Genomic DNA, 25,175 nt, shown 5'->3' with positions numbered 1-25,175 from the left:
ACTTTTGCCTCTCTTTTGCCCTTTATCTATCTGAAGAAACTCTCAGCCTTCCTTTATATTACTGGCTAGCTTACCCTCACATTTAATCTTCTCCCTTTTTATTGTTTTCTTGATGCCCTCTGTTGATCTTTGTAAACTTCCCAATCTTCTGGTTTCCCACTGCCCTTCACCACATTATCTGTTTTCTCATTTGCTGTTAAGCTGTCCATGACTTTCCGAATGTCACAAAGCTCGTCCCTTTTTTTCCTGAAAGCTGTTCCTCAGGTCAAGAGGACTCTACCTTGACTTTTTTCCCTAGAGGGGCAATAAACTGGGCCAGGCTCTGATCAGACTGGTTTGGTAAAGAGATGAAAACGATTTGAGAGGCTTTTTGTTTATATGTAAACAGATGAGACTTCAGGCAAAGTGGTCATGTTTTAGAAGTGATCTGTATAATGAAAGGGGAGTGGTCAGCTCTCCAGCTGAGCTGAGCAGTTTTAGTTCAGTCAGACCTGGTGAAAAGTTCAACAGGGAGCTGAGTGGAAGCTCTCTCTCTTTCTGCCCTTTAACATCAACCTGTAAGCATGTGTTCCATTTATACTGGTTTTTAAAAGGGAGTTTGCTTTTTGGGACTGTTGTGTATATTCAGAACAACATAATTTATTCCAGTTGGATAGGCTGAGTTCTGTCAGGGTTCTCTATTCTATTCTTTGTGTTTCATTGTGTAACTTTGTGAATAACATTTTGTCTGTTTTAAAATCTAGTACTCAACCTAGCTAACTTAATCCGGGTAATTATCTCTGTACACTTACTGAAACAAATTACTAAGTTATGGTCTGAGCTCTCTGCTTAAGCATGTTTTGAGTGGTCTGGCTTAGTCCATAACACTAGTTAGCCATGGTTGCCACATCCTCCCTGTACTGTGCTTCCTTTTCCTCAGGACGAACCTTTGCTGTGTCTACTGAATTACTACCTGAAACTCCTACCATTGCTGTTCCACTGTCTTTCCTGCCGGGGGCGGCACAGTGGCTCAGTGGCTAGCACTGTTGCCTCACAGAGCCAGCGTCTCAGGTTCGATTCCAAGCTTGGGAGACTGTCTGTGTGGAGTTTGCATGTGTCTGAGTTGGTTTCCTCCAGGTGCTCCGGTTTCCTCCCACAGTCCAAAGATGTGCAGGTTAAATGACTTGGCCGTGCTTATATTGTCAATTAGGTGCATTAATCAGAGGGAAAAGGGGTTTGGGTGGGTTACTCTTCGGAGGGTCGGTGTGCACCTGTTGGGTCAAAGGGCCTGTTCACACATTGTAGGGAATCTAATCTTCATCCTGCTTCAACCCTGTTCAGAAGCCTTAGAAAAGTGGCTGGTGCATTTTTCATTCCAAAGGGCATCATTTTAAATTGAAAAATCCCATTTGGGGCTCCAAAAGCAGAAACTACTTTTGCTCTGTCCAGCAATGGTAATTCGGGCACATGCCCTTCCTGAAGAAGGGCATGTGCCCGAAACGTCGAATCTTCTGTTCCCTAGATGCTGCCTGACCTGCTGTGCTGTTCCAGCAATAAAGTTTCAGCTTTGATCTCCAGCGTGTGCAGACCTCACTTTCTCCAACAATGGTAATTGCCAGGAACCGTGAAGCAAGTCCCACTTTATGATTTAAGTGGCTTGTCTTATGTTTTCCACACAATACTCCAGTGTTGCAATTGGGTGTGAATCAAATTTAGTCCTAGTGTTGACCTTCTGATAATCTATGCAAAATCATTGAGTACCACCAAACTTCGGAACCAACACAATCAGTGAACTCCACTTACTTTGACTTATCTCTATCAAGTCTTCTTGGAACATCGCTTGCACTTCCTTCTAACCCTGGGCTGCTTTGAGAGGATTAAGCTTGTAGGGGTGTTGTTTTATCGGAACAGCATTCTCTATGTCAACCTCATGTACTATGGCATTACACCTCCCCATTCTATTTCTACATTGATTCTCAAGGACTGTAACAAATATTTCAATTCAGTTCTCTGTTCCTGGGACAGAAAGCTCACTGCCTTATCCCATTACTTGATGACTTTGTTATTATTCAGTTCATTTTGAGGCACATCAAAATCCAAATCACCTGGATTTTCTTCCTCACTCTGAGTGGCAGTAGCTAATACCTGTTTTTCTAGCTCCCTTACCCTGTCATAGTATTGTCTCTGCATGTTCACATGATATACTCAATAATTTTGTTTCCTACCTGGCACCTTTATCAGATAACTCCCCTGACTTAACTACTTCTCAATCTGGCACGCATCACTAAACCTTGCTTTGAAGGGATCTCCCGCCATTGGTAACAGCACCGGTACTTCATCCACACAGGCAAACATACAACTATTAGATTTCTTATCTGCTTCTTTGTTCAATAAGCGACAGATCACCTTCAAATATTGTCCAGCTAATTCACCTACTCTGTTTAATCTGTCTCTGACCTCAGATACATAATCCAACTGTAAGATCTCTGACTTTTCCTTAATTATCAGCTTTTCCTTAATTTTAAAGGTTGTCTTACTTTGTCCAAATATCAATCCAAATGGAGTAAACACAGTTGATTCATTTGGAGAATCTCGAGTAGCAAGTAATATAAAGGGGATACATTTAACCCAATTGTTTGGGTCATCCTGGCAATAAACCCTCAACATGGTCTTTAGGTGCTGATGCTATTTTTCCAAGGATACCAGAGATTCACCATGGTCCGCATTTGATGCATAAACTATCCATGACCGCCTTCAATAATTTGGCAGTGAGATTGGGCCCTTGGTCTGACTGAATCTCTGAGTAATCTATAATGGGTAAAGAAAGCATGCAACTCTTCTACAACATTTTTGCCTTGAAATTCCAGAATGGAATTGCTTCCAGAAACCTAGTGGACACATCCATTATGGTTAGGAAATTCTGGTTCCCACCTCTGGTTTTAAGGAGGGGGGGGGGGGGGGGTCTACACGATTATAATTCATGCAAAAGGTTCTTCAAATGAGAAGTGGCACCAAAGGTTCTGGTTGCATCAATGCCTGTGGTTTTCTTGCCATCTGACATGTAGGAAAGTTATGGCAAACTTCAACCACATCTTTATGTAATCTAGACCAATAAACATGTTTCAACATCTTAGCCCGAGTCTTCCTCACTTCTACATGATATACTCCAGGCAATTTGTGTACTTCCTATCTGTATTCTACCAGCAATGTATCTGGTGAACTTCACACACCTCATCTGTGCTAATCTGCCAAGGTCTCCATTTCCACCTTAAGATTTTATCCTTAAGATAATAGCTTTCTGAAATACACTGATTCTTTTTCCGAGAAGGTTTTATGATAATAACCTTTATTGTCTCATATTTTTGTTCTAACTCCATTGATCTTTCAGAACTAAACACCTCTGCCTGATCCTCTACCTGCTCAGGTTTTTCCTTTACTACCTAATCAGAGTGTCAGCTGACTCGACATCATAACCTTCATCTTTTCTTTTAACTCCTCAGTTCCCTGGTTTTCTTTTGGTTTCTCACATGCCTCACATGTGAGGCATGTGAGATGCCTCACATCTTTTCTATTTTTACTTGTCTCAACTACCTATTGAAATTGCTCTGTTTAATTCTTTCAAACTCACTAAAAGTCTGACATGGCACATTTCTTACATTTCTGAACCACTACAATGGGCCAATTCCCAGCTGTGATCCGGCTATATCATTTCCAAGGATTAACTGGATTCCTGGAATAGACAATTTTCCCGTCACTCCCACTATCACTTCTGAAACTTTATTGCTGGAACAGCACAGCAGGTCAGGCAGCATCCAGGGAACAGGAGATTCGACGTTTCGGGCACAGGCCCTTCTTCAGGAATCATTCCTGAAGAAGGGCCTGTGCCCGAAACGTCGAATCTCCTGTTCCCTGGATGCTGCCTGACCTGCTGTGCTGTTCCAGCAATAAAGTTTCAACTTTGATCTCCAGCATCTGCAGTCCTCACTTTCTCCCACTATCACTTCCCCAATCTTGATTGGACTTTCTAACCTTATCTTACACAGGGGAATACCACTTCTCATCTTTCCATTTATTCCACAGATTACCATACACTCAGACAATATTTCAGAAGGATTGCCATTATTTTCATCTCTCATTATTAGACACAGACTATTTCCATACCTCACAATATTTTATGTTTATTATCTATTCCCCCTAAACTACCTGAGTAAACCTTACCCACACAGGCGACCTCTTTGAAAAGATCAAGCACTATCTTACTATCCAGCCTGTGACTAGGCTGTGCACTCTCCTTCAGCTCCTCAACTTCCCTTGAGATTTCCTTCACTGCCCTAACTAATCTGACTAGTTTAAATCCCACTCGTAACCACATTCTTCTTCCCAGTGCCTTTCTTAAACCACCAGCACTGTGACCTTGTGTCTCATCTTATTGCAGGAAAAAAACCTGAGGTCTTTCACCTCTTTTCCACCCTCTTGATTTTCTTTATTCATCGTGGTAGACTGTTCCCAGTTGTTTTTTTATTGGAGGGTCTCCCTCTTTCACAATTTCTATCCCTCACGGAACAAAATTGCTGTCAGAAGCTGGATTTCGATTTATGTATATTTGCATATTCATCTACCATCTCTTCAGCTCTTCTTGCTGTTTTCACTTACTGTTCCTCAACATGAGTTGTCATCAATTCTGGAAGTGACTTTTTAAACTTCTCCAGCAGAATACATCTTTTAGAGCCTCACATCTTTTCTATTTTTACTTTTCTCAACTACCTCTTGAAATTGCTCTGTTTAATTCTTTCAAACTCACTAAAAGTCTGACATGGTACATTTCTTACATTTCTGAACCATTGTCTGTACCCTTCTGGTACCACTTGTTAGGCACTCGACATAGACTTCTTTACTTCTTCATATATCCTGACACCGACTCTGACAGCACTGTACACAATTCACTAACTTTGTTTGGATCAACAAAGCCCACATGGTTACTGGCCACTTTAATTGTTTAGACATTTTCTCAATTGAGATGAAAAAGGCTTCTGTATCCTTCTCATCATATGTAGGTAATGCTTAGATATATTTAAATAAGTCTGCACCCGGCCTTTGGCTACAGTGATTTAGCTCATCACCGTCCTCCTCACTAAACCTACCTTCATCTCTATCCTTTTGAACCAACTTTCCTGTCTAATTGTTAACTTTTGTAGATTTCTCTCTCACTTTTTCCTTCCTTCTGCAAGGCCCTTCCCCGCCTGCTCTGTTTCCTCAACTTTTAACTGTAAGTCATAATGTTTTAGTTCCCTTTCTAACTCGAATTGTCTTACTTGCAGTTTAATTTTCTCGAATTCCACTGTACTTGACTGTAGGGCTTTAGCCCAAAACATCGATTTTCCTGCTCCGTGGATGCTGCCTGACCTGCTGTCATTTCCAGCACCACTCTGATCTAAACTCTGTTTGTCTGGAATACTTAAATGCATCGCTAACTCCGTTACAATTTCAGCTTTCTAATTATTCCTCATTAAACCCAATTTCAGCTTCTTTGCTCATTCTACAAGTGTCAACTTTTTCTGATTTTTCTAAACTTTCTTGGCAAATTTGAGAAGCATCTTTGCTCCTGAACCCCTTTTGCAATGCTCTGAGCCATTTCCCCATTTTCAATTTAACCAACAACAAGCAACCAAAATTAAACAGATTTTCCAGTTCTGACTTGCGTTTTATTTTAAGATCTAGGACCTTAGTCCAGAGGTCTGTTCAAATCTGCTGGGACCTTTTGAATCCTAAATTTGGAAAAAAATCTGTCTAGATCCTGGACTAGAGTCATCAGTCTGTTGTAAAGCAGAAGTTGACCCCTTTCTGAGAACTAAAACCAAAACACTAAAAGGTGCACCACATACTTTAATGTGTAAAAAAATGTATGAAAACTGATGTAACCTGCCTTTCAACAAATTCCAGTGTTTCAATAAAATAAATCCCTGACACTCACATTCAAATCAACAAGTAACAATTTATTTAACTAACTCTAACAGTGAACAAATTAGCTGAACTATTAACAAACCAAATACATCCCTTCCAACGACTAATTTTCCCAAATAAAACAAGATTCTAATGGTTTGCTTTTCTAATAAACATAAGGCTCACTCATCCAACAAAAACAGAATTTAGTCTCTCGAAATTACTGCCAGGTTAAGTGTCTTACAGAATTATTCTGTGTCTCCTGCGTCGTTCTTCTGTCAGGAACATCTTCCCTGTTTTCTTTAAATTCTGTTATTTTGAAGCTTGTTTCTCGAACACATGATGATTGTGAGAGCCAGTTTTTCTCTCTCTCTCTCACTCTAGAGAGAGAAAGAGAGAGAGAGAGAGAGAGAGAGAGCGAGAGAGAGAGAGCGAGAGAGAGAGAGCGTGCGAGCTGAGAGCTCTTAGCTCTGGCAGATGGCTGTAATCTCTGAAGTCTTTATCTGACTGCCCATTCTTTTATGTCCTTGATAAATATATTGATATCCTTTATAATAGAAGTGGTCCTATGTTGTCAAAACCATCAGATTTACATTTAATCGGTCTTTAGTATCAAAGTACCTTTATCAAATCAAGTCGCTAAATTCAAAAGACTTATCTTGGTAATAACTGATGCTTGCTTTGCTAATGATATGACTTTCAATGCAAATGCTTCTGCTTGGGCTCTCTATGTACTGCTTTAAATCTCTAGGCACAAAAAAGCATCATCTTTTAATGGGACCACAGAATGCTTTCCCCATTTTACAAACATCAAATTCTGACTTCCTGCATCCCAATCTAAACTTTGCATCTACACCGGTCTCTGAGGCAAGGCAGTTCCTCCGGATGTGCCTCACCTCCTTGCAGGCATGACATAACACAGGCTCCATCAACTAGAACACCCAGTAAGCAGCACTCAAAGGAAGGTGCCCTCCCGGACCACCTCCCGGGTCAGGCAGACAAACCCTTATAACCAGCAGGAATAACCACGTCTCAAGCGGGCCTCCTTGAGACTGAGCAATCGTGACATGACATTCAACTTTACCCACCCGGGCTGGCGGAGGTGGTGGAGAAGGAGCTCAGACAGAACAAAGAGGGAGACATTAGATAAAATAACCTTGAGTTCCACTTACCCATGCTCTCACGATATCCCTTAATTCCTTTATTGTTGAAACAAAAATCTCTCTTTGCCTTAAAATCCTTGACTGAAGTAGTGTCAATTACTTCACTGGACAAGGAATTCCACAGATTAACAACCCTGGAGGTGAAGAAGTTCCTTCTCAATTCAGTCCGAAATCTGCTCCCTCTAATCTTGAGCCTATGCCCTCTGGTCTTGGTTTCACCTGCCGTGGAAACATCCTCTCTACATCTGTCTTATCAATTCCCTTCATAATTTTATATGTTTCTATTAGATCACCTCCCCCACTTTCTTCCAAATACCAGTGAATATAATCCCAGACTACTCAGTATCTCCTCATTAGCCAACCCCCTCAACTTCAGAATCAACCTCATGAACCTCTCCTCTGCACCCCGTCCAGTTCCAGTACATCCCTTCTCAAATAAGCAGACCAAAACTGCACACAATATTCCAGGTGTGGCTTCACCAGCACCTTGTACAGCTGCAACATAACTTCCATGCTTTTAAACTCAATCTCTTTAGCAATGAAAGGCAAAATTCCATTTGCCTTCCAAATTACCTGTTGTACCTACAGACCAAACTTCGGTAATTCATGCACAAGGAGACCCAGGTCCCTCTGCATAGCAGCATGCTGCAACCTTCAACCATTCAAGTCATACTCCTTTTTACTGTACTCCTACCAAAATGGATGACTTCACATTTATTAATATTGTATTCCATCGGCCAGACCTTTGCCCACTTCAAGTATTTATGTTCCTCTGCAAAGTTTCACAGTTCTCTGCACACATTGCTTTGCCACTCATCTCAGTGTTAACTGCAAACATTGACACATTACACGTTATCCCCAACTCCAAATCACCTACGTAAATTGTGAAGAATTGCGTTAACAACACTGATCACTGAAGCATACCAATAGCACTCATTTATCCCCACTCATTGCTTCCTATTCGTCAACCAATCCTCTGTCCATGCTAATACTTTACCTCGAACACCATGCATCTTTATCTCATGCAGCAGCCTCTTGTGTGGTACCTTGTTGAAGGCCTTTCAGAAATCAAGGGAGACCACATCGATTGGGCCTCCATTGTCCACCTTGCTCATAATGTACTCAAAGCATTCGAAAAGATTGGTTATGCGTGACCTCTCCTTCATAAATCTATGCTGTGTCTGCCCAACGGGACAATATCTATTTAGATGCCTTGCATGTTCCTTACTACAGAGGCAAAGCTAACCCCTCTATAATTCCCCATCTTTTGTCCACCTCCCTTTTTAAACAGTTGTGTCACAATTGCTGTTTTCCAATCTGCTGGAATTGCTCCAGAGCCCAGCGAATTTTGGAAAATTACCAAGTGCACTTGCTATTTCTTTTAGTCCATTGAGATGCAATCCATCAGGGCCAGGAGACTTAGCTCCATTAGCTTGCCCAATACCACTTCTGTAATAATGATTGTTTCCAGGTCCTCACCTACCTTTGTCTCTTTGTCAATTACTAGTATATTATTATTGTCCTCCACTGTGAAGACCGATACAAAATAGCTGCTCAAAGCCTCAGCCAGTTCATCATATCCCATGACTAAATGCCCCTTCTCATCCTATGAAGACCAATATTTACTTCAACCACTCTTTGTTTTACATATTTGTAGAAACGTTTGCAATCTGTCTTCATATTCTGTGCTAGATTTTTTTTTCCTCACATTCTATCTTACTTTTCTTCCAATCTCTTTTCGTGGCTTTCTTGTTAGCCTTTAAAGTTTTCCAATCTTCTGGTTTTCTGCTGTTCTTGGCCATGTTGTATGCCTTCTCTTCAATTTGATAGCCTCCCTTATTTCCCGAGACACCCATGGCAGATTACCCCTTTTCTTACAGTCCCTCCTTTTCACCAAAATATATTTCTGCTGAGCACTTTGAAAAATTGCTTTGAAATTCCTTCACTGCTCATCAACTGTTCCACCATAAAACCTTGGTTTCCAGTCTACTTTAGCCAAGTCCTCCCTCACTCTATTGCAGTTCCATTTTTTCAAGCACGGGACCCTGGTATTTGATTTTATCTTTACAACCTCCATCTGCATTTTCTAAATTCAACCATGCTATGATTGCTCCTTCCAAGAGAATCCCAAAATATGAGGTCATTAGTTATTCCTGTCTCATTACACAGGACCAAATCTAAAGATAGCTTGCTCCCTCGTTGGTTCCTTTATATACTGTTCTAGAAAACAGTCATGGATACACACAACAAAACCCTCCTCAAGGCTACCCTGACCGAGCTGGTTTGGCTAATTGTCATGTGGACTAAAAACCCCCATTGAAACAGCTGTACTATTTTTACAGGCATTAGTTATTGCTTTATTTACTGCCAGCCCATTATGATATTATTTGGTGGCTTATAGACTATGCCTATCATTGATTTTTTTTCCTTAGAATTTCTCATTTCCAACTGAAAGGATTCAATCATATTCTCCGTAGAACCTATATCATCACCACCCTGAATATCAGGTCTACAGCATCTCCCTTACCTTCCTGTCTGTTCTTCCAAATCGTCTGATACCCCTGGATATTTAACTCCCAATTGTGACCATCCTGTAACCTTGTCTCCATAATAGCTACCAAATCATTTTCATTCATGATGATTTGTGCCATGAACCCATCAGCCTTGTTACAAATGCTATGAGCTTTCAGGTAAAGTGCCCTTATGTGAGCTTTCCACCCCTCATGATTTCCAACATCTCCAATAATATCTCCTGAGTTATCCTTTCTTTTTACTTCTTTCACAGTCTGTCTTGAAGTTAAACCCTCTTGCGCACAAGCGAACCTGCTGCTTACCATTTTACTTATCAGCATACTGCCGTTTTCACTTTCCCTTCCCCCAACTCACTGGTTTAAAGTCCCAGTGACCACTTCATTTATCCTTTTCACTAGAACACTGGTACCAGGTCAGTTCAGGTAGACACCGTCCCATTGGTACAGATCCCCCCAGGTCCAAAACTGATGCCAAAGTCCCATGAAATGGAACCCCTCTTTCCCCCACCACACCCTCAGCCATGTTTACTTCTTTAATTTTCTTACCTCTAAGCCAATTTGCATGTTGCTTTGGCACTAATCCAGAGATTATCAGCCTTGAGGGCTTGTTCCTTAATTTTGTTCCGAGTGCTTGATAATCCTCAAAAATGTGCTCCTTCCTAGCCTTGCCGACGTTGTTTGTCCCAGTGCGGATCACAACAACTGGATCCTCCCCTTCCCACTCCAATATCCTTTCAAGCTGATCGGAGATGTCTTGCATCCTGGCATCAGGCAGACAACACACCATGTGGGACTCCTGATCCGGCTTGCAAAGGATACTATCGATCCCCCTAATTATAGAATCCCCTATAACTACCACTTGTCTTTTTGCTCCCCTCTCTTGAATGGTCTTCTACACCATGGTGCCGTTGTCAGCTGGCTCATCCTGCGAGCAGTCCTTTTCCTCATCCAGACAAGGAACAAGTATCCCATACTTGTTGGATAAGGTCAAGAGCTGAGGCTACTCCATTCCTGAACTCAGGATCCCCCAACTGCCTCACTCGCAGTCACACCATGTCGTCCCTGATCACTAACTGAATTTGAATTATTTAATCTACCAGGTGTGACAGGCTCCTGAAACAAAGCATCCAGGTAACTCTCCCCCTCCTGGATATGCCACAGTGTTTGAAGTTCAGAATCCAAATCATCAACTCTGAGCCGGAGATCCTCCAACAACTAACACTTGCTGCAGATGTGGTCACTGCCATTCACAACGGGATCAGCCAGCTCCCACATCATACAGCTGCAGCACCTCACCTGCCCAGCCATCTCTACTTTATTAATTACTTTATTAATTTAGAGTTAATTAACTTCTAATGCTTCTTTGCTCTGCCCACGTTTAGCCGCTGTCCAAATATATCAATTCACTCACCTCCCTGGAGCACAAGTTGACTGCTCCTGCTGAAGATGGAGGCTGCTGACTCTCAAGTTAAGTCCTTTTCGAGGGAAATTTACCTTCCCACCAGTTCCCTGCTCCTCACTCTCACTGCTCCCGAAAATGGAGGATGCCACACCCCCACATAGGAATGACTGGCTCTTACTCAACTTGTTGTTTTATAACACCCCACAGTTACCTTAGGTACACCTTCGCCCCCCACCCCCCCCCCCCCCAAAACCAGGACCACTACCTCCCCTTGCACAAAGCAAACAAAAATACTAAAACTCTTAAAATCTGATTCTAGTACTGAGTCTTCCGAGAAGCCCTAAAATGTGGAAATAGGCCTTTCGGCCCAACAGTTCTAGACTGACTCTCCGGATAGCAGGCCAAACTCAACCCCCTACCTTATCCCTGTAAGCCTGCATCCCCTACAACTAATCCACTTAACCGACGTATCCCTGGACACTGGGCAGTTTAGCCAATCCACCAAACCTGAACATCTTTGGACTATCGGAGGCAGACACACAGACCCGGGTAGAATATGCAAACTCCACACAGGAAATTGCTGGAGGCTGGAATTGTACCAGAGTCACTGGTGCTGTGAGGCAAGAGTACTAACCACTGAGCCATCGTGTTCGGCCCTACCAATCAACACAGTGCCTTAGGCTGGTGTAAGTCCCAAGTCACAGACCTTAAACAAGAGTTGCCCAAATCCCAAAGGCAAGTCACTGGCAGATGATACAGGTTGCAGTCTGGAAATAGTAGCATTGGAAGATCCCAGGCTCCAAACAGTTCCAGGCTAAAGACACTGGCGTACAGTCACCAACAAATAAGAGTTCAGGCCCTAAGTTGTTATCGTCCAGACCTGCAGAAATACCTGTGAGTGCCCCCCAGGACTGAGATCCCCACCACTGTTGTTCTCCCGTTCTTTCTGATCCCCACATTGTGTAACTGAGCTCTGGCTGCACCCCCAGAGGAGCCGTCACTCTCTCTGAGTGAGATGCACCATGGGGCTTTCCTGAATCTTTGACTACCACTGACTGGTGATCAGTGTCAGTCAGAAACACTTCAGCTGCCAGTCAGAAACACTTCAGCTGCCAGGTGACCACACCGAAGCTCTAAAGCCCCATTCTGAAGCTGATCAAACCAGTACTACATCCTGCAGACGTGGTCAGGGAAGGTGAGTGCAGACCCCGAGCCTTGCCCTCTCTCCATCCGCTGCCCTGGGGAGAGATGACCCCAATGGTCCAGCAGTCACTACTCCCAGAATGGGAGTGCATTTATGTGACACGTGCTGGTACAACAACACTGTTGCAGTTTATTTCAAGTGAAACGGAATCTTTATTTACAAGAACATTAAATATTTACAATATGTACAAATATAACTGAGAGATAGGTCTATTGATTTTATGAACTGCACACTCTGGATGAGTGTACAAAGTTGTATACTTTTGGATCAGTTTCTCAGAAAAGGTATGTATCTGGAGGAGATCAATTCTTCCTATAATGTCCACGATCTGGAGAAGATCAATGCTGAGACAATGTTGAGGTTCCAGAGAGAGCACTTGCTGAGGACCTGACAGAGATCAGATGCTGTTAAAGATGGGAAGACCATAAGATGATGCAGAGACGATCCGTTGGTGTGACAGAAACATTGATGTTGAGAAGGTCTGTTTGTTTATTGACGGTGAGGATCGGGATCTGGAGCACAACAGTTGGTATGAGAAGACAAGGGTCTGGGCCATATTCTGAACCTGATGTGCTGAGGTCTCATTTGGGGACTATGCAGCAGCAACTGCAAATTAATCTTTTACACCAGGAGGTCCATTGGGTGATCCGGAAGCGATGGGTCTGCTTGGTGAGGAATGCTGCTAAGGCCGCTGCTTGATCGCGGTGATGGTCCTGGTTGGAACTGAAGGATACACAGTCCGAAATGTAGGAACTCACCATGTCGGGGTAATCGTCAACGAGCTGACGTGAAATACGTTTCAGGAAGCTTCGGTAACTCCAGCCTGGTGCCTCGAGATACCTCTCAGCTAAGGAGCAAGCCTTTGTGGATCCAGTGGCTGAGAAAATCATCTGCAGTGCTGCACTACAACACTGGATGGTTTTCTCACTTTTAGTATCCAGGTGCAACAGCAAGGACACGATGTTGGTGTGGAGCTGTCGCTGGAAATCACTGGACTCTCCAAACATGGCCAATATTTCCAACATTTGGAGAGCTTCCACAGAGACTTGCTCACTTCCTGCCCCAAACAGTGGCTGTATCCTGGAGAGGATTGCATTTAAAAAGGGCCTGATTGTTTCTGCTGGTGCCTCCAGGATGTTTTTCTGAAGGCAAGACAACACCGCAAGGGTGAATACATCGCTGTTCTCTGGATTGCCCAACAGGCTCACCAAGACATCGGTCACACTCCAACACCGCTGCCTTGCACCAAAATCGATGTTACTTAAAGCTCTGATGCAGAGCAACTGGCTAACGGGTGAGGAGTCGTACCAGCAGAGGTATCGTATTAAGCTGTTAATGACCATGTCTGTGAGACCCAGTTCGGAAAGGCAAGGAGCTTTCAGGAGTTCCCCAAAGAAGATGATTATTGGAACAGCCTGACAGTCCTGGATCCGAAGGATTTGGGAAACCAGACGATGTACGGTCTTAAACAAATCATCACCTGCAGATGCTGTCATTGCCTGGGCCAGCAGAACAACCCCCTGATCAAATCCAACCCCTCGTAGCTGTTGCCATCCTCCTACCATCACCATCTGGTCTGAGATGTCACTTTGACCAATTAGATCAAACAAGGCCATGAGTGACCTCACACACCTTTCATTCAGTGACCTACTTATATCAGCATCAAACCCAGCGGTGAATCCTCTCTGCTGTGACTGAATATCTGTATCAGTGGGCAGAGAGAAACTCATTCCGCTGGTGAGTGATATAAGTAAGCCACTGAAAATGTGTGGGAACAATGGCCTCACCACGTCTGCCATCCTGGGCTGAGTCAGTATCTCATATAAGCCGTGGATGGCAGTCAGCGAGACGTTGGCCGAGTACATGCTCCCACGGACGGGGCAGCTTTTTCCCTCCAGTGAGTACACAAGATGTTTGATCGTACTCACTGGACAGGCTCTATCCTCAGCTGCTGCTTTCCACATATCCCGGATGAACTTGTCCCCTGGGGGGCGACAGAGCAGGAGCTGGGACATAGCTGCTGCTGAGTGTTGTGAGGTCAGAGCAGTCATCCCTCGTAGGACACGCCCTTTCACCTCCTGGTGAGGAATGATCTCCAAATGAAGCCCCAGCACATGCAGGATCTCTGAGACCCGGTCCTGAAGTTGTTTTCGCTCTTGCAGGAAGAGGTTTTCCAATAGCAAGGACGCGACTCGGGCACAGCTGGGATTTTGGTCTGACAGACTGCCACAGACCATGAGAAGCAGGTTGTCCAGCTGACAGCGCGGCAGGCTTTGGCAAATCAGCTCCATCACCTGATGACACTTCTCAAACTGAGCTCCTTCATCCGGGTCCGTCAGGTCTTCCGGAAGCGTCTTCAGAAACACCAGACGTTCTTGATATTGTTGTAGGCTGGCTCCATCAGCCACTAAGTACATGGACAGGATGGTACTGACCGCGCTGAGGGCCATCTGTTGCACAGCTTGGGAACCGTCAGCACAACGTGGAAGCAGTCCTCCAAGCAGCGTGCCCACAAGATTCTCCAGCACTTCCCTGCTGTCATCAAACCTCCGGGAAAACACCACGAGCATCTCCGAGATGATGTGTACAGCGGTCTCCCGCTGATTGTCTTCCATCGAAAAGATCCCCTCCTCAATCTTCTGGATGATTTCGTCCTTGTCTTCAGTCTCAGCAATGATCTTCTCCATAGCCACACAAAAGACACCAATAACAGGCTTCATCTTTGAGTCGGCTTGTGAAAATCCTTTGATTCTGTTCTTGAACTCTGTCTTCAATCTTTCCCTCGAGTTGGGATGTTACCAATTCAGTTGACCAGAGCAGTTTGCTTGATCTCCTCTCTCGGCGTCTCTCCAGCACAAGTGCACAGATCGCTTCAGTTTGTTGTGTTTTGTATGACCCTGTGATGATGTGTTGTCATGGTTCTCATTGTGATGACAGCGGCCGTCAGTTGTAATGGGGTCCTGAGCTCCCAGTGGGTGTCGTGTGCTGGGAATTTCAAAAACAAACATCCCGTGAGGAGTCACAGAGATTATGACACAGAGTGTGGGCTCATGTCACAGAATCATAGAGCCAATCAGCACGGAATCAGTTCCTTCAGTGCATCCAGGTCATGGCGAAAATAATCCCAAACTCACCCAGGCCAAGCTGCCTGTCCCTGGTCTATATCCCTCCAAATATTTTAGATTCCCGTACTTCTCAAAATATCACTTTTATACACAAGAACTGAAAATGCATCAAAATAATATCATACGGTTGAAATAACATAACACAGAAATCTAGAAGTAAATCTCGAAATAAGCCTGAAACTCAGGAGAAATTGCAAGATCCGTGTTACCCTCAGTCCACCATTATTCCAAATTTTTTTTGTTTTCAACATCCCTCAACATAGGTGTCATTCCTGTTGAAAGGCATCGTTGGTACATTCTGTTATCTGGGAGAACCCTTTCTCTCTCAAATTCCCTTCACTGAGGAACTCTTCCTGTTCCATCATCTGGGGAATCTTTAATCAGAGCAACGTCCATTGTAGCACATGGCAGCTCTGTGGAAGATGGTCATTTTTTTTTCACAATATCTTGGATTTGAGTTCAATCATTTCTTCTTGATCATATCCTGTATCTGTGCAGTTTGTTTGGAAACTGTTGAGTCAGATGAAGCTCATCTTCATTTTGCGCAAGCAAATCTTGGTTCTCAAACTGTTGAACTACTTGTGCTGAAGTATGTAATTGCTTAAATTTGACTTATTGAGTGAGTTGGACATTTTCATTGGCCCTGTGTGGGTGATATGCTGGTGAATTAGATATTTCACATCCTCAATCATGTTACTCCAGGCTTACTGCTTATTTAGTCTTACCTCTGTCAATGGGAATAACACTTCTTCTTTGGAAGATGAAGGATTAAGATCTTCCTCTTGAAGTTGATCTTGGGTCAACTCATCACCTGTCATTCAAGTCAAACTGTTGCAATAATTTGTTCACCACATTGTTTTACTATCTGAATCACTTCAGTTCCAGATTCATTATGAGTTCATGTGCTTTGCCCTGGAAATTTATTCTTTTCTCAACTGCATTTTAGATTCACAGAGACACAGAGCTGTCGAGCATGGCAATCGTCCCTTCGGTACAACTCGTCCATACCGACCAGCTAACTCAAATTAATCTGCTCCCATTTGCCAGCATTTGGCACATATCCCTCTAAACGCTTCCTATTCATAGTCCTATCCAGAATCCTTTTGCATGTTGTCGTTATAACAGCCTCCAACAATTTCTTTGGCAGCTCGTTGGGTGCACGGACCACCCTGTGCCTGAAAACGTTGCCCCTCACTTCCCTTTTGAATATTTCCTTGCTTGCCTTAAACCTATGTGTTTAGGTTTTGAACTCCCATACCCTGGGGAAAAGACCTTGCCGACTCACCCTATTCATGCTCCACATGATTTTATAAACTTCCATAATTTCACTCCTTGGCCTCCAACACCTTGGGGAAAATAGCCCCAGTCCATTCAGCCTCTCCCGAAAGCTCAAACTCTCTAACCCTTTCACAACATCCTTCATGTAACAGGGAGACCAGAATTGAATGTAGTGATCCAAAAGTGCACACTGTTGGTGACAGGCCTCCTGTCTGACAAGCAACCTTCCACACTTTTAAAGTAAAGGGATAAACAATGAAATAAAACCAAGGCCGCGACACTGCCCCGATCAGACCCACCCGGGACACGGACAGATCCGGGTAAAACACACAGCAAAGTCCACTCTGGTCTAACAGGCCAGAAAATAAAACTGCCTTGACTTTGTTAAACATAAATAATAATCTGGTCACTCTGAGGAGATACAAAAATAAATAAACAAATAAAAAGTGGCTCTCCCATGATTCTGTCTGCAATTCCCCCTTTTGGGCAGGGACAATGAGGGACCAAAGTAAAAAATAAACTCAAACAAAATCAAAGAAAACAAATGAATAAACTGTTGTGAAGGTGGATAGACTAAGTGTAGACTGTGAGGCAGGAAGATAGAATGTGGTGTTTTTTTCATTGTAAAGTTGTAAAATGGAGAAAGCATGGCGTGGTCCCTTTAAAAGATTGTTTTTATGCTTAAGAGTTAAAATGGATGTCTGTGAGCAGCTTGAACATTTGTCAGAACAAAGAGATCCTGAACTGAAGCATTTTGTATCGAAACGGCAGAACAGGTGGAAGATTCTTTATCCGAACATCCAAAAAAAGAAAAGCTCCGAAATCCGAAGTTTTTTATGTAAAGTTTTTTTCTCATTAACAAGGTCATTTGGAGAGCAAACACTTAACCCAAGTTGACACCCACTCAATGTGTGTCATTCAGATGCGACGTGGGATGGTATGGCCAAGCACTGACAGGCTGAGGGTTTCTCTATGAATGCCCAAGTCAACACCTACTTGATGATTGTCTCTCACATGTGACATTAGCGGGGTCGTGGCCAAGCATGTTCTTAGTTAGAAGTCTGCTTCTCCAGTAAGAGTTTAATGGTGAAAGTTTAAAAAATGTCACTATTGTGAAAATCAAAAAATTTTGAATTCTGAAAAACAGCTGGTCCCAAGCATTTCGGAGAAAGGATCTTCTACTTGTAACGTTAGTAAAACCTGCTGCCTGGGCCTGCTAATACAGCAAGGTTTTCATTTCGCAAATCAATTTGAATGGAGCTGTTAGTAACCAAAAACCTGTTGAATTTAAATCGGATGGTTTTGACAACACAGGCCCAATCCTATTGTAAGAAATATTGATATTGTCATCAAGGATATAAAAGAGGGGACAGTTGGATAATGACACCAGAGCTACCTGCCATCAGCCAGAGCTAACAGCCTTCAGCTCGAGAGAGAGAGAGAGACTGGCTCTCACAGTCATCGATAATTCCTGACAAAGGAACGACAAAGAAGGCATTTCTGACAGAAGAATTGGAGGAAAAGCCATTCCTGACTGGAGGCCGACGGAGGAGGCACTGAACATTCCACAAGACATGGAACCTGACTGTAATTTCTAGAGACCAAATTCTATTTCTTGTATTGTATGAGTGGGACATTGGACAACATTCCATTGGAATCTTGTTTTATTTGGTGATAGTTCATAGTTAGAAGGGATTTATTTCGTTTGCTAATAGTTTTGTTTATTTATCTAACTCTAAGAGAACACATTAACTGTTACTTGTTGATATTAAAGGGAATATCGGGGATTTATTTTATTTAACTACAAGAAGTTGCTGAAAGGCAGGTTTACACCACTTTTCACACCCTTTTTACAGATTAGAAAGTGAGGTGCTCCTTTTGGGTATTTTGCTTTGAGTTCTCCAGGGTGGTTGACCTCCCCTTAATAACAGATCGGCAGCTCGGGTTCAGCATTGGGACATATCTGGAGGGATCTGGACAGATTTGAACAGATGTAGGGTATGAAAGGTCCCAGCAGATTCAAACAAACTTCGTGACTAGCGTCCTCGGTCTTTAAATAAAACATTAGTGACAATTGGAAAATCTGTTTAATTTCAGTTGCCTGTTGTGGGGTAAATGGAAAGTGGGGAAATGGGTCTTAACATTACGGAAGAGGCTCTGGGGGCAAAGATGCTTTCCAAATTTGCCAAGGAAGTTTAGAAAGACAGAAAATGGTGCCCGTTTAGAATGAGCAAACAGGCCAAAAGTGGGTTTAACGAATGATAGTTAGAAAGCTGAAATTGTAAGGGAGTTAACCAAGCATTTAGCTATGCCTAAAGTTGTAGGTATATAACTTTAAGTGCAATGGAGTCAGAAAAAAAAATTACAAATGAGAGAATTGGAGTCAGAAAGTGAAAAAGAGAGAGAGAGCAGAAAGGAGTCTGAAACAGATTGAATTACGGTTACATGCAGAGGAACGGGAAATGGAAAGAGGAAAGAAGATTCCCAGCAGAGGAAAAAGAGAAAGAGAGAGAAGAAAGGGAGAAAGAGAGAGAAGAAAGGGATAAAGAGAGAGAATTTGATCGACAGAAGTTGGCAATTAGACAGGAAAGTTGACATAATAGGATGCATGTGAAGGTAGAAGATAGGCTTAGTGAGGAGGATAGTGATAATGAGTAAACCCAGGTAGCCAAAGGCTTGGTCAGGATATCTTCAAACATGTCAATACTTGATCAAAATTCAATGAAAAGGATGTGGAAGACTTTTTTGTTTCCTTTTGAGAAATTGGCTCAACAGATGGACTGACCAGAAACTGCGTGGATAAGATTAATTCAGACCATATTAAGGAGGCAGGGTTACTGAGGTGTTTGCAGCGCTGTCAGAGGTGGTGTCAGGAGAATAGGAAGAAGTGAAAAAGGCTATTTAGAGTGCCTACAAATTGATATCAGAAGCATACAGACAATGGTTCAGAAATGTACAAATGGAAGCAGGTCAGACTTAAATCGAGTTTGAAAGAATTAAACAGAGCAACCTAGCTAGATAGATGAGATCATAAAGATAGGAAAGGTATATGAAGCTCTTGGAGATATTATTCTGCTGAAGGAGTTCAAAAACTCACTTCCAGAAGTGATAAAGAACTCATGTTGGAAAACAAGACGTTAAAACAGCCAGCGGAGCCCCAGTGGATGGTGAGTGAATACAAATTAGTGTGTAATTCGAAATGTAGCTTCTGACAGTAATTTCCTTCCATAAGGGATAGAAATTGAGAAAGAGAGAGATCCTTCAATGAAAACCAAATGGAGATCACACTTTGAACAGATTATTACAAGAGCAAAAAAAACCCCAAGAGGGTGGAAATGAGGTAGAAAACCTTCGGTGTTTTTGCAGCAAAACACTGGGACATACAAGGTCACAGTGCCGGTGGTTTAAGAAAGGCACTTGGAAAAAGAATGGGGGAAAAGAAGTTAAACCGCAGGTGAAGTCTTTGAAAAGATCGAGCACTATCTTACTCTCCTTCAGCTCCTCGACTTCTCTTGGGATTAGTTTAGGCAGTGAAGGAAATCCCAAGAGAAGTCGAGGAGCTGAAGGAGAGTAAGATAGTGCTCGATCTTTTCAAAGACTTCACCTGCGGCAGTAAGGTTTACTCAGGTAGATCGGGGAATAGGGAAAAAACATTGAGAGTTAAGGGAGCTTGTGTGTTTCTAATAGTGAGAGACCTTAAAGACCACGTTGACGGCTTACTGTCAGGATGACCCAAATGATTGGGATAAAGATATCCCATTTTTTATTGTTTACTACCAGAGATGGTAGAAATGAAACGACTCAGTTTGCTCCTTTTGAATTGAGGTTCAGACACAAAGTGTGAGGGCCTTTCAAGGTAATTATGGAAAAGTTGAAGTCAGAGATCTCACAATTGGATTATGTATCAGAGGCGAGAGACAGATTAAACAGAGTAGTTGAATTAGCTTGACAACATTTGAGGATGACACAGCACCTAGAAGAAGATAAGAAATCTCAAGTACATACGTTTATGTACGTCTATGGCCACGCTGGGCCATTAACAATGTTGGGAGATACCTTCAAAGCGATGTTCAATGGTGGCTCTAAGATTGAGGTGAAGTTGATTCAGGTAGATTATCTGGTAATGATGACTGATAGAGAAAAAAATATTGGGTACGTCATGTGAAGATACTTAAACAATACTATGACAAGGAGAGTGAACTTGCAAAACAGCTATTAGTTACTGCCACTCAGAGTAGGAATCAATCCAGAGGATTTGGATTTTGAATGTGCCCCAGAGCAAAATGAATAATGAGAAAGTCCTCAAGGAATGGGATAAGGAAGTGAGCAATCTGACTCCTGAACTGTGAACTGAATTGAAAGATTCGTTTCAGAGTTGTGAACAACTATGCAGAAATAGAATGGGGACTACCAATACTTTAGTATATGAGGTTGATGAAAGGAGTTCTGCTCTGATAAAACAGCACCCATACCAGAGTAATCCTTTCAAAGCTCCGCAGGTTCAGAATGAAGTGGAAGTAATGCTCCAGGAAGAATTCATGGAGACAAGTCAAAGCGAGTGAAGTTTGCCAATCGTGTTGGTTCTGAAGTCTGGGGGTACTCAATGATTCTGCATAGATTATCAGAAGGACAATGCTATGACTAAATCTGATTCGGAGATGCCAGTGTACAAATCACACAACACCACCATAGTCCAACAGGTTGAATTGGAAGCACTAGCTTTCGGAGCGCCGCTCCTCCATCAGGACCACCATGTCAAATGTTTTGAAACCCTTCAAAATTACCATCGGACTAAGCAATTTAGGTGTTGGAGCTGTGTTGTTACAGGACAATGATTGTGGAATTGAAACGCCAAATCAATTATTTTTAAACAAAAATCAATATCCACCAGAAAAAATATTCCACCGTTGGAAAAGAGTTATTGAGTCTGGTAATGGCCTCTCAACATTTTAATGTTCACGTTGCAAACAATGCATCAGAGATGATTGTGTATACCAATTACAATTCTTTGACATTCCTGGAAAGATTTGATGACAAGAGCATCAGACTATTTCATTGGAGTCTCATGTTACAAGTGTTTAAGTTACAGATTGTATACATTGTGTGTCATGAAAATATTATTGCGATGCTTTATCCAGAGTTAAAAAGAAAAATGTTTGTATGAGACAGAAACAGTAGGGTTCTATATATATATAGGAATTAGTATAAAGTGTAACTCTAGATTCATGAGCTACGGATCTGGTAATGTCATGGAGTTAAGTTTACAAAAAAGATAGAAGCCATTTTTTTCGTAATGATGGCTTATTTTTCCTTAATGGCAAAGGTGTTGCAAAGTTGGTTACAATGATTGCAGATTGGAGTGGGGGAGTGAGGGGGAGGGTGTCAAGAGGTTAGAGTTTGATGTTTGTAAAATTGTAAAATGGGGAAAGCATTACGTGATGTATTTAAAAGTTGATGCTTTTTCTGTGGTTAGAGATTTAAATGCAGTATGTAGAAAGCATGAAATGAAACATTTGTATCAAAAGGCCGTACAATAAGGTGGTCAAGCAGCAATTTTTACCTGGACAACAGTCTTTTGAATTTCATCAATCAGTTTGAACCAGGCATTTAGATACCAGCACTGAAAATGTGTTGCTGGAAAAGCGCAGCAGGTCAGGCAGCATCCAAGGAACAGGAGAATCAACGTTTCGGGCATGAACCTTTCTTCAGGAACCTGCTGCGCTTTTCCAGCATCACATTTTCAGCTCTGATCTCCAGCATCTGCAGTCCTCACTTTCTCCTAGAAGATTTTAATCTACTGTGAATCCTCTTGCAACGATGCCTTCCTTGAAGAAGCTGTCCTCCTCCCTCTACAAGGATTTCAGTGAGTCCCTCTCTCACTGCACACCCCAGGTCATCTCCTCTGCACAGAAGCTCTTCAGCCACATCCTCAAACAGACTCCCTACCACAGCCACATCTCCTTCCTCAGCACCTGCCTACGGAACCGACTGACCCCGCACGTACTCCAGACTACGTTCAGACCAACAAAATTTGGACCCAACCAGGACAACCAGTACCCACAACAAATCTGAAGCCTCCAGCAACAGACCTCCCTCCAGATCCTCCGCTCCACGCTTGCAGCCATGCTCCGCTACCTACATTCCCTGCAATTAGCCCTACCCCAGCTCAGGACAACACTCTCACAGACCTGTAAAGGACCTCTACTGTTCTTCATCCACAGAAGAATCCATACACTAAACAGTTCTTCCTAGCCATATCGGAAATTAAAGACAGTAAGTATCAAAAACTTTCATGTACTTACCCCCACACTCTGGGTTCCTCAACTGTTCCAGAATCTTCCATCGGCCTCCGAAATCACTCGGGCACCATTAACCACGGGGCAGCTGCAGCGCCCGCGACAGCAACCGCCGCTGCGAACCATGACGTCACTTCTGCCCCCACCGACCATGCAGTCTCAGTGATCGCTGCCCAGACAACCGCCTCCACAATCGCCAGGAAGACCATCACCGACAGATTCGCGGCCTCTGCAGGGTGCACGGCTATCGGAAACAACACCGTTTCTGCCATCGCCGCAGCCACTTCCGCCCCCAGTGACACCCACCTGCACAACAACCACACCGCATGCGTCTCCGCCCCACTCCGATCTCCGTCTGCATGCCTAACCCCACCCCCACATCGATCTCCGTTCACACGCTTAACCCCGCCCCCACGCCGAACACCACCCCTGCCCCGATCTCCGTCCCCGGCCCCACGCCTAACCCCGCCCCCACGCCGAACACCACCCCTGCCCCGATCTCCGTCCCCGGCCCCACGCCTAACCCCGCCACCACTCCCAGCTCCAGCCCCACACCAGGTCCTAGCTCCCTGCCCTGCCATGTTTTCACCATCTCTACAGAACTACCCCTTTCTGAGGATAAAAGATCAGTCCTCGACAGAGGCCTCACCTTCATTCCCCTACGCTCTCGGATTAATGAGTTCAACACGCGGCGAGACATCGAACAATTCTTCCACCGCCTTCGCCTCCGCACCTACTTCTTCAACCAAGATTCTCGCCTACTCTCTGACGACCCCTTCTCCTGCCTCCAACACACCCCATCCACCTGGACACCCTGAGTTGGCCTCTTACCTGCCCTCGATCTCTTCATAGCCAACTGCTGCCACGACATTGACCGCCTCAACCTCTCCACCCCTCTCACCCACTCCAACCTCTCACCCTCGGAACGTGCAGCCCTCCACTCCCTCCGTTCCAACCCCAACCTCACTATCAAACCGACAGACAAGGGAGGCGCGGTAGTAGTTTGGCGCACCGACCTTTACACCGCTGAGGCTAAATGCCAGCTCACGGACACCTCCTCCTACTGCCCCCTTGACCATGACCCCACCTCCCACCACCAAACCATCATCTCCTAGACCATCCATAACCTCATCACCTCAGGGGATCTCCCATCCACCGTCTCCAACCTCATAGTCCCACAAGCCCGCACCGCCCATTTCTACGTCCTGCCCAAAATCCACAAACCTGACTGCCCCGGCCGACCCATTGTCTCAGCCTGCTCCTGCCCCACCGAACTCATCTCTGCATACCTCGACACGGTCCTGTCCCCCTTAGTACAAGAACTCCCCACCTACGTTTGGGACACCACCCACGCCCTCCACCACCTCCATGATTTTCGATTCCCTGGTCCCCAACGCCTTATCTTCACCATGGACATCCAGTTGCTGTACACTTCCATCCCCCATCACGGAGGACTCAAAGCCCTCCGCTTCTTCCTTTCCCGCCGTACCAACTAGTACCCTTCCACTGACACCCTTCTTCAACTGACTGAACTGGTCCTGATTCCTGAAGAAGGGCTCATGCCCGAAACGTCAATTCTCCTGCTCCTTGGATGCTGCCTGACCTGCTGCGCTTTTCCAGCAACACATTTTCAGCTCTGATCTCCAGCATCTGCAGTCCTCAGTTTCTCCTAGAAGATTCATTTCTTTTCAATCTGATAAGGACTACTAAACCTTCCTTTGAAGGGATTTCCCATCACTGGTAACAGCATTACTCTATCCTCACGGGCAAATGTACAAATTTGAAATTTCTTACCTATTTCTTTCTTCATTAGGTGCTGTGCCACCTTGCAATATTATCTTGCAAATACACCTACTCTGTTTAATCTGTCTCTCACCTCTGATACATAATCCAACTGAGAAATCTCGGGCTTCAGACCTATCAATTTTTCCTTAATTAATTTTAAAGGACCTCATACTTTCTGTCTGAACATCAATTCAAATGGAACAAACTGAGTCAATTCAATTGTAGCATCTCTCACAGTAAATAACATAAATGGGATAACTTTAACCCAATCACTTGAGTAATCCTGACAATATGCCCTCAACATGGTCTTTAGGTGCTGATGCCCCATTTCCAATCCTCCCTGAGATTCAGGATGGTACACACTTGGTTCTAAAAGGGGGCAGTTGGACAAAGAACCCAGAGTTAATTGACATCCGCTAGAGCTAAGAGCCCTCAGCTCTAGAGAGATAACTTGGTGCTCTCAGTCATCTAT

The 25,175-nt window shown here is 43.7% G+C and overlaps 1 protein-coding gene across 1 annotated transcript; it reads right to left on the bottom strand.

The window, feature by feature from the left end:
- Positions 1–12,800: 12,800 nt before the first annotated feature.
- Positions 12,801–14,939, bottom strand: LOC148149777 (maestro heat-like repeat-containing protein family member 1). Its single transcript, XM_087988546.1, has one exon. The coding sequence runs from the start codon at positions 14,937–14,939 to the stop codon at positions 12,801–12,803; it is 2,139 nt and encodes a 712-aa protein (XP_087844672.1).
- Between the last annotated feature and the right edge of the window lie 10,236 nt (positions 14,940–25,175).

Source organism: Chiloscyllium plagiosum, unplaced genomic scaffold (genome assembly GCF_037043375.1).
Source record: "Chiloscyllium plagiosum isolate Xiang-an unplaced genomic scaffold, Cpla_swu_hap1 HiC_scaffold_6, whole genome shotgun sequence".
Lineage (NCBI taxonomy): Eukaryota > Metazoa > Chordata > Chondrichthyes > Orectolobiformes > Hemiscylliidae > Chiloscyllium > Chiloscyllium plagiosum.
The sequence above is the reverse complement of the archived record's forward strand: the minus strand, read 5'-3'. Positions and strand labels throughout refer to the sequence as shown.

Coding starts and splice junctions, on each gene's coding strand:
- LOC148149777 (XM_087988546.1), bottom strand. CDS start 14,939: ATGAAGCCTGTTATTGGTGTCTTTTGTGTGGCTATGGAGAAGATCATT.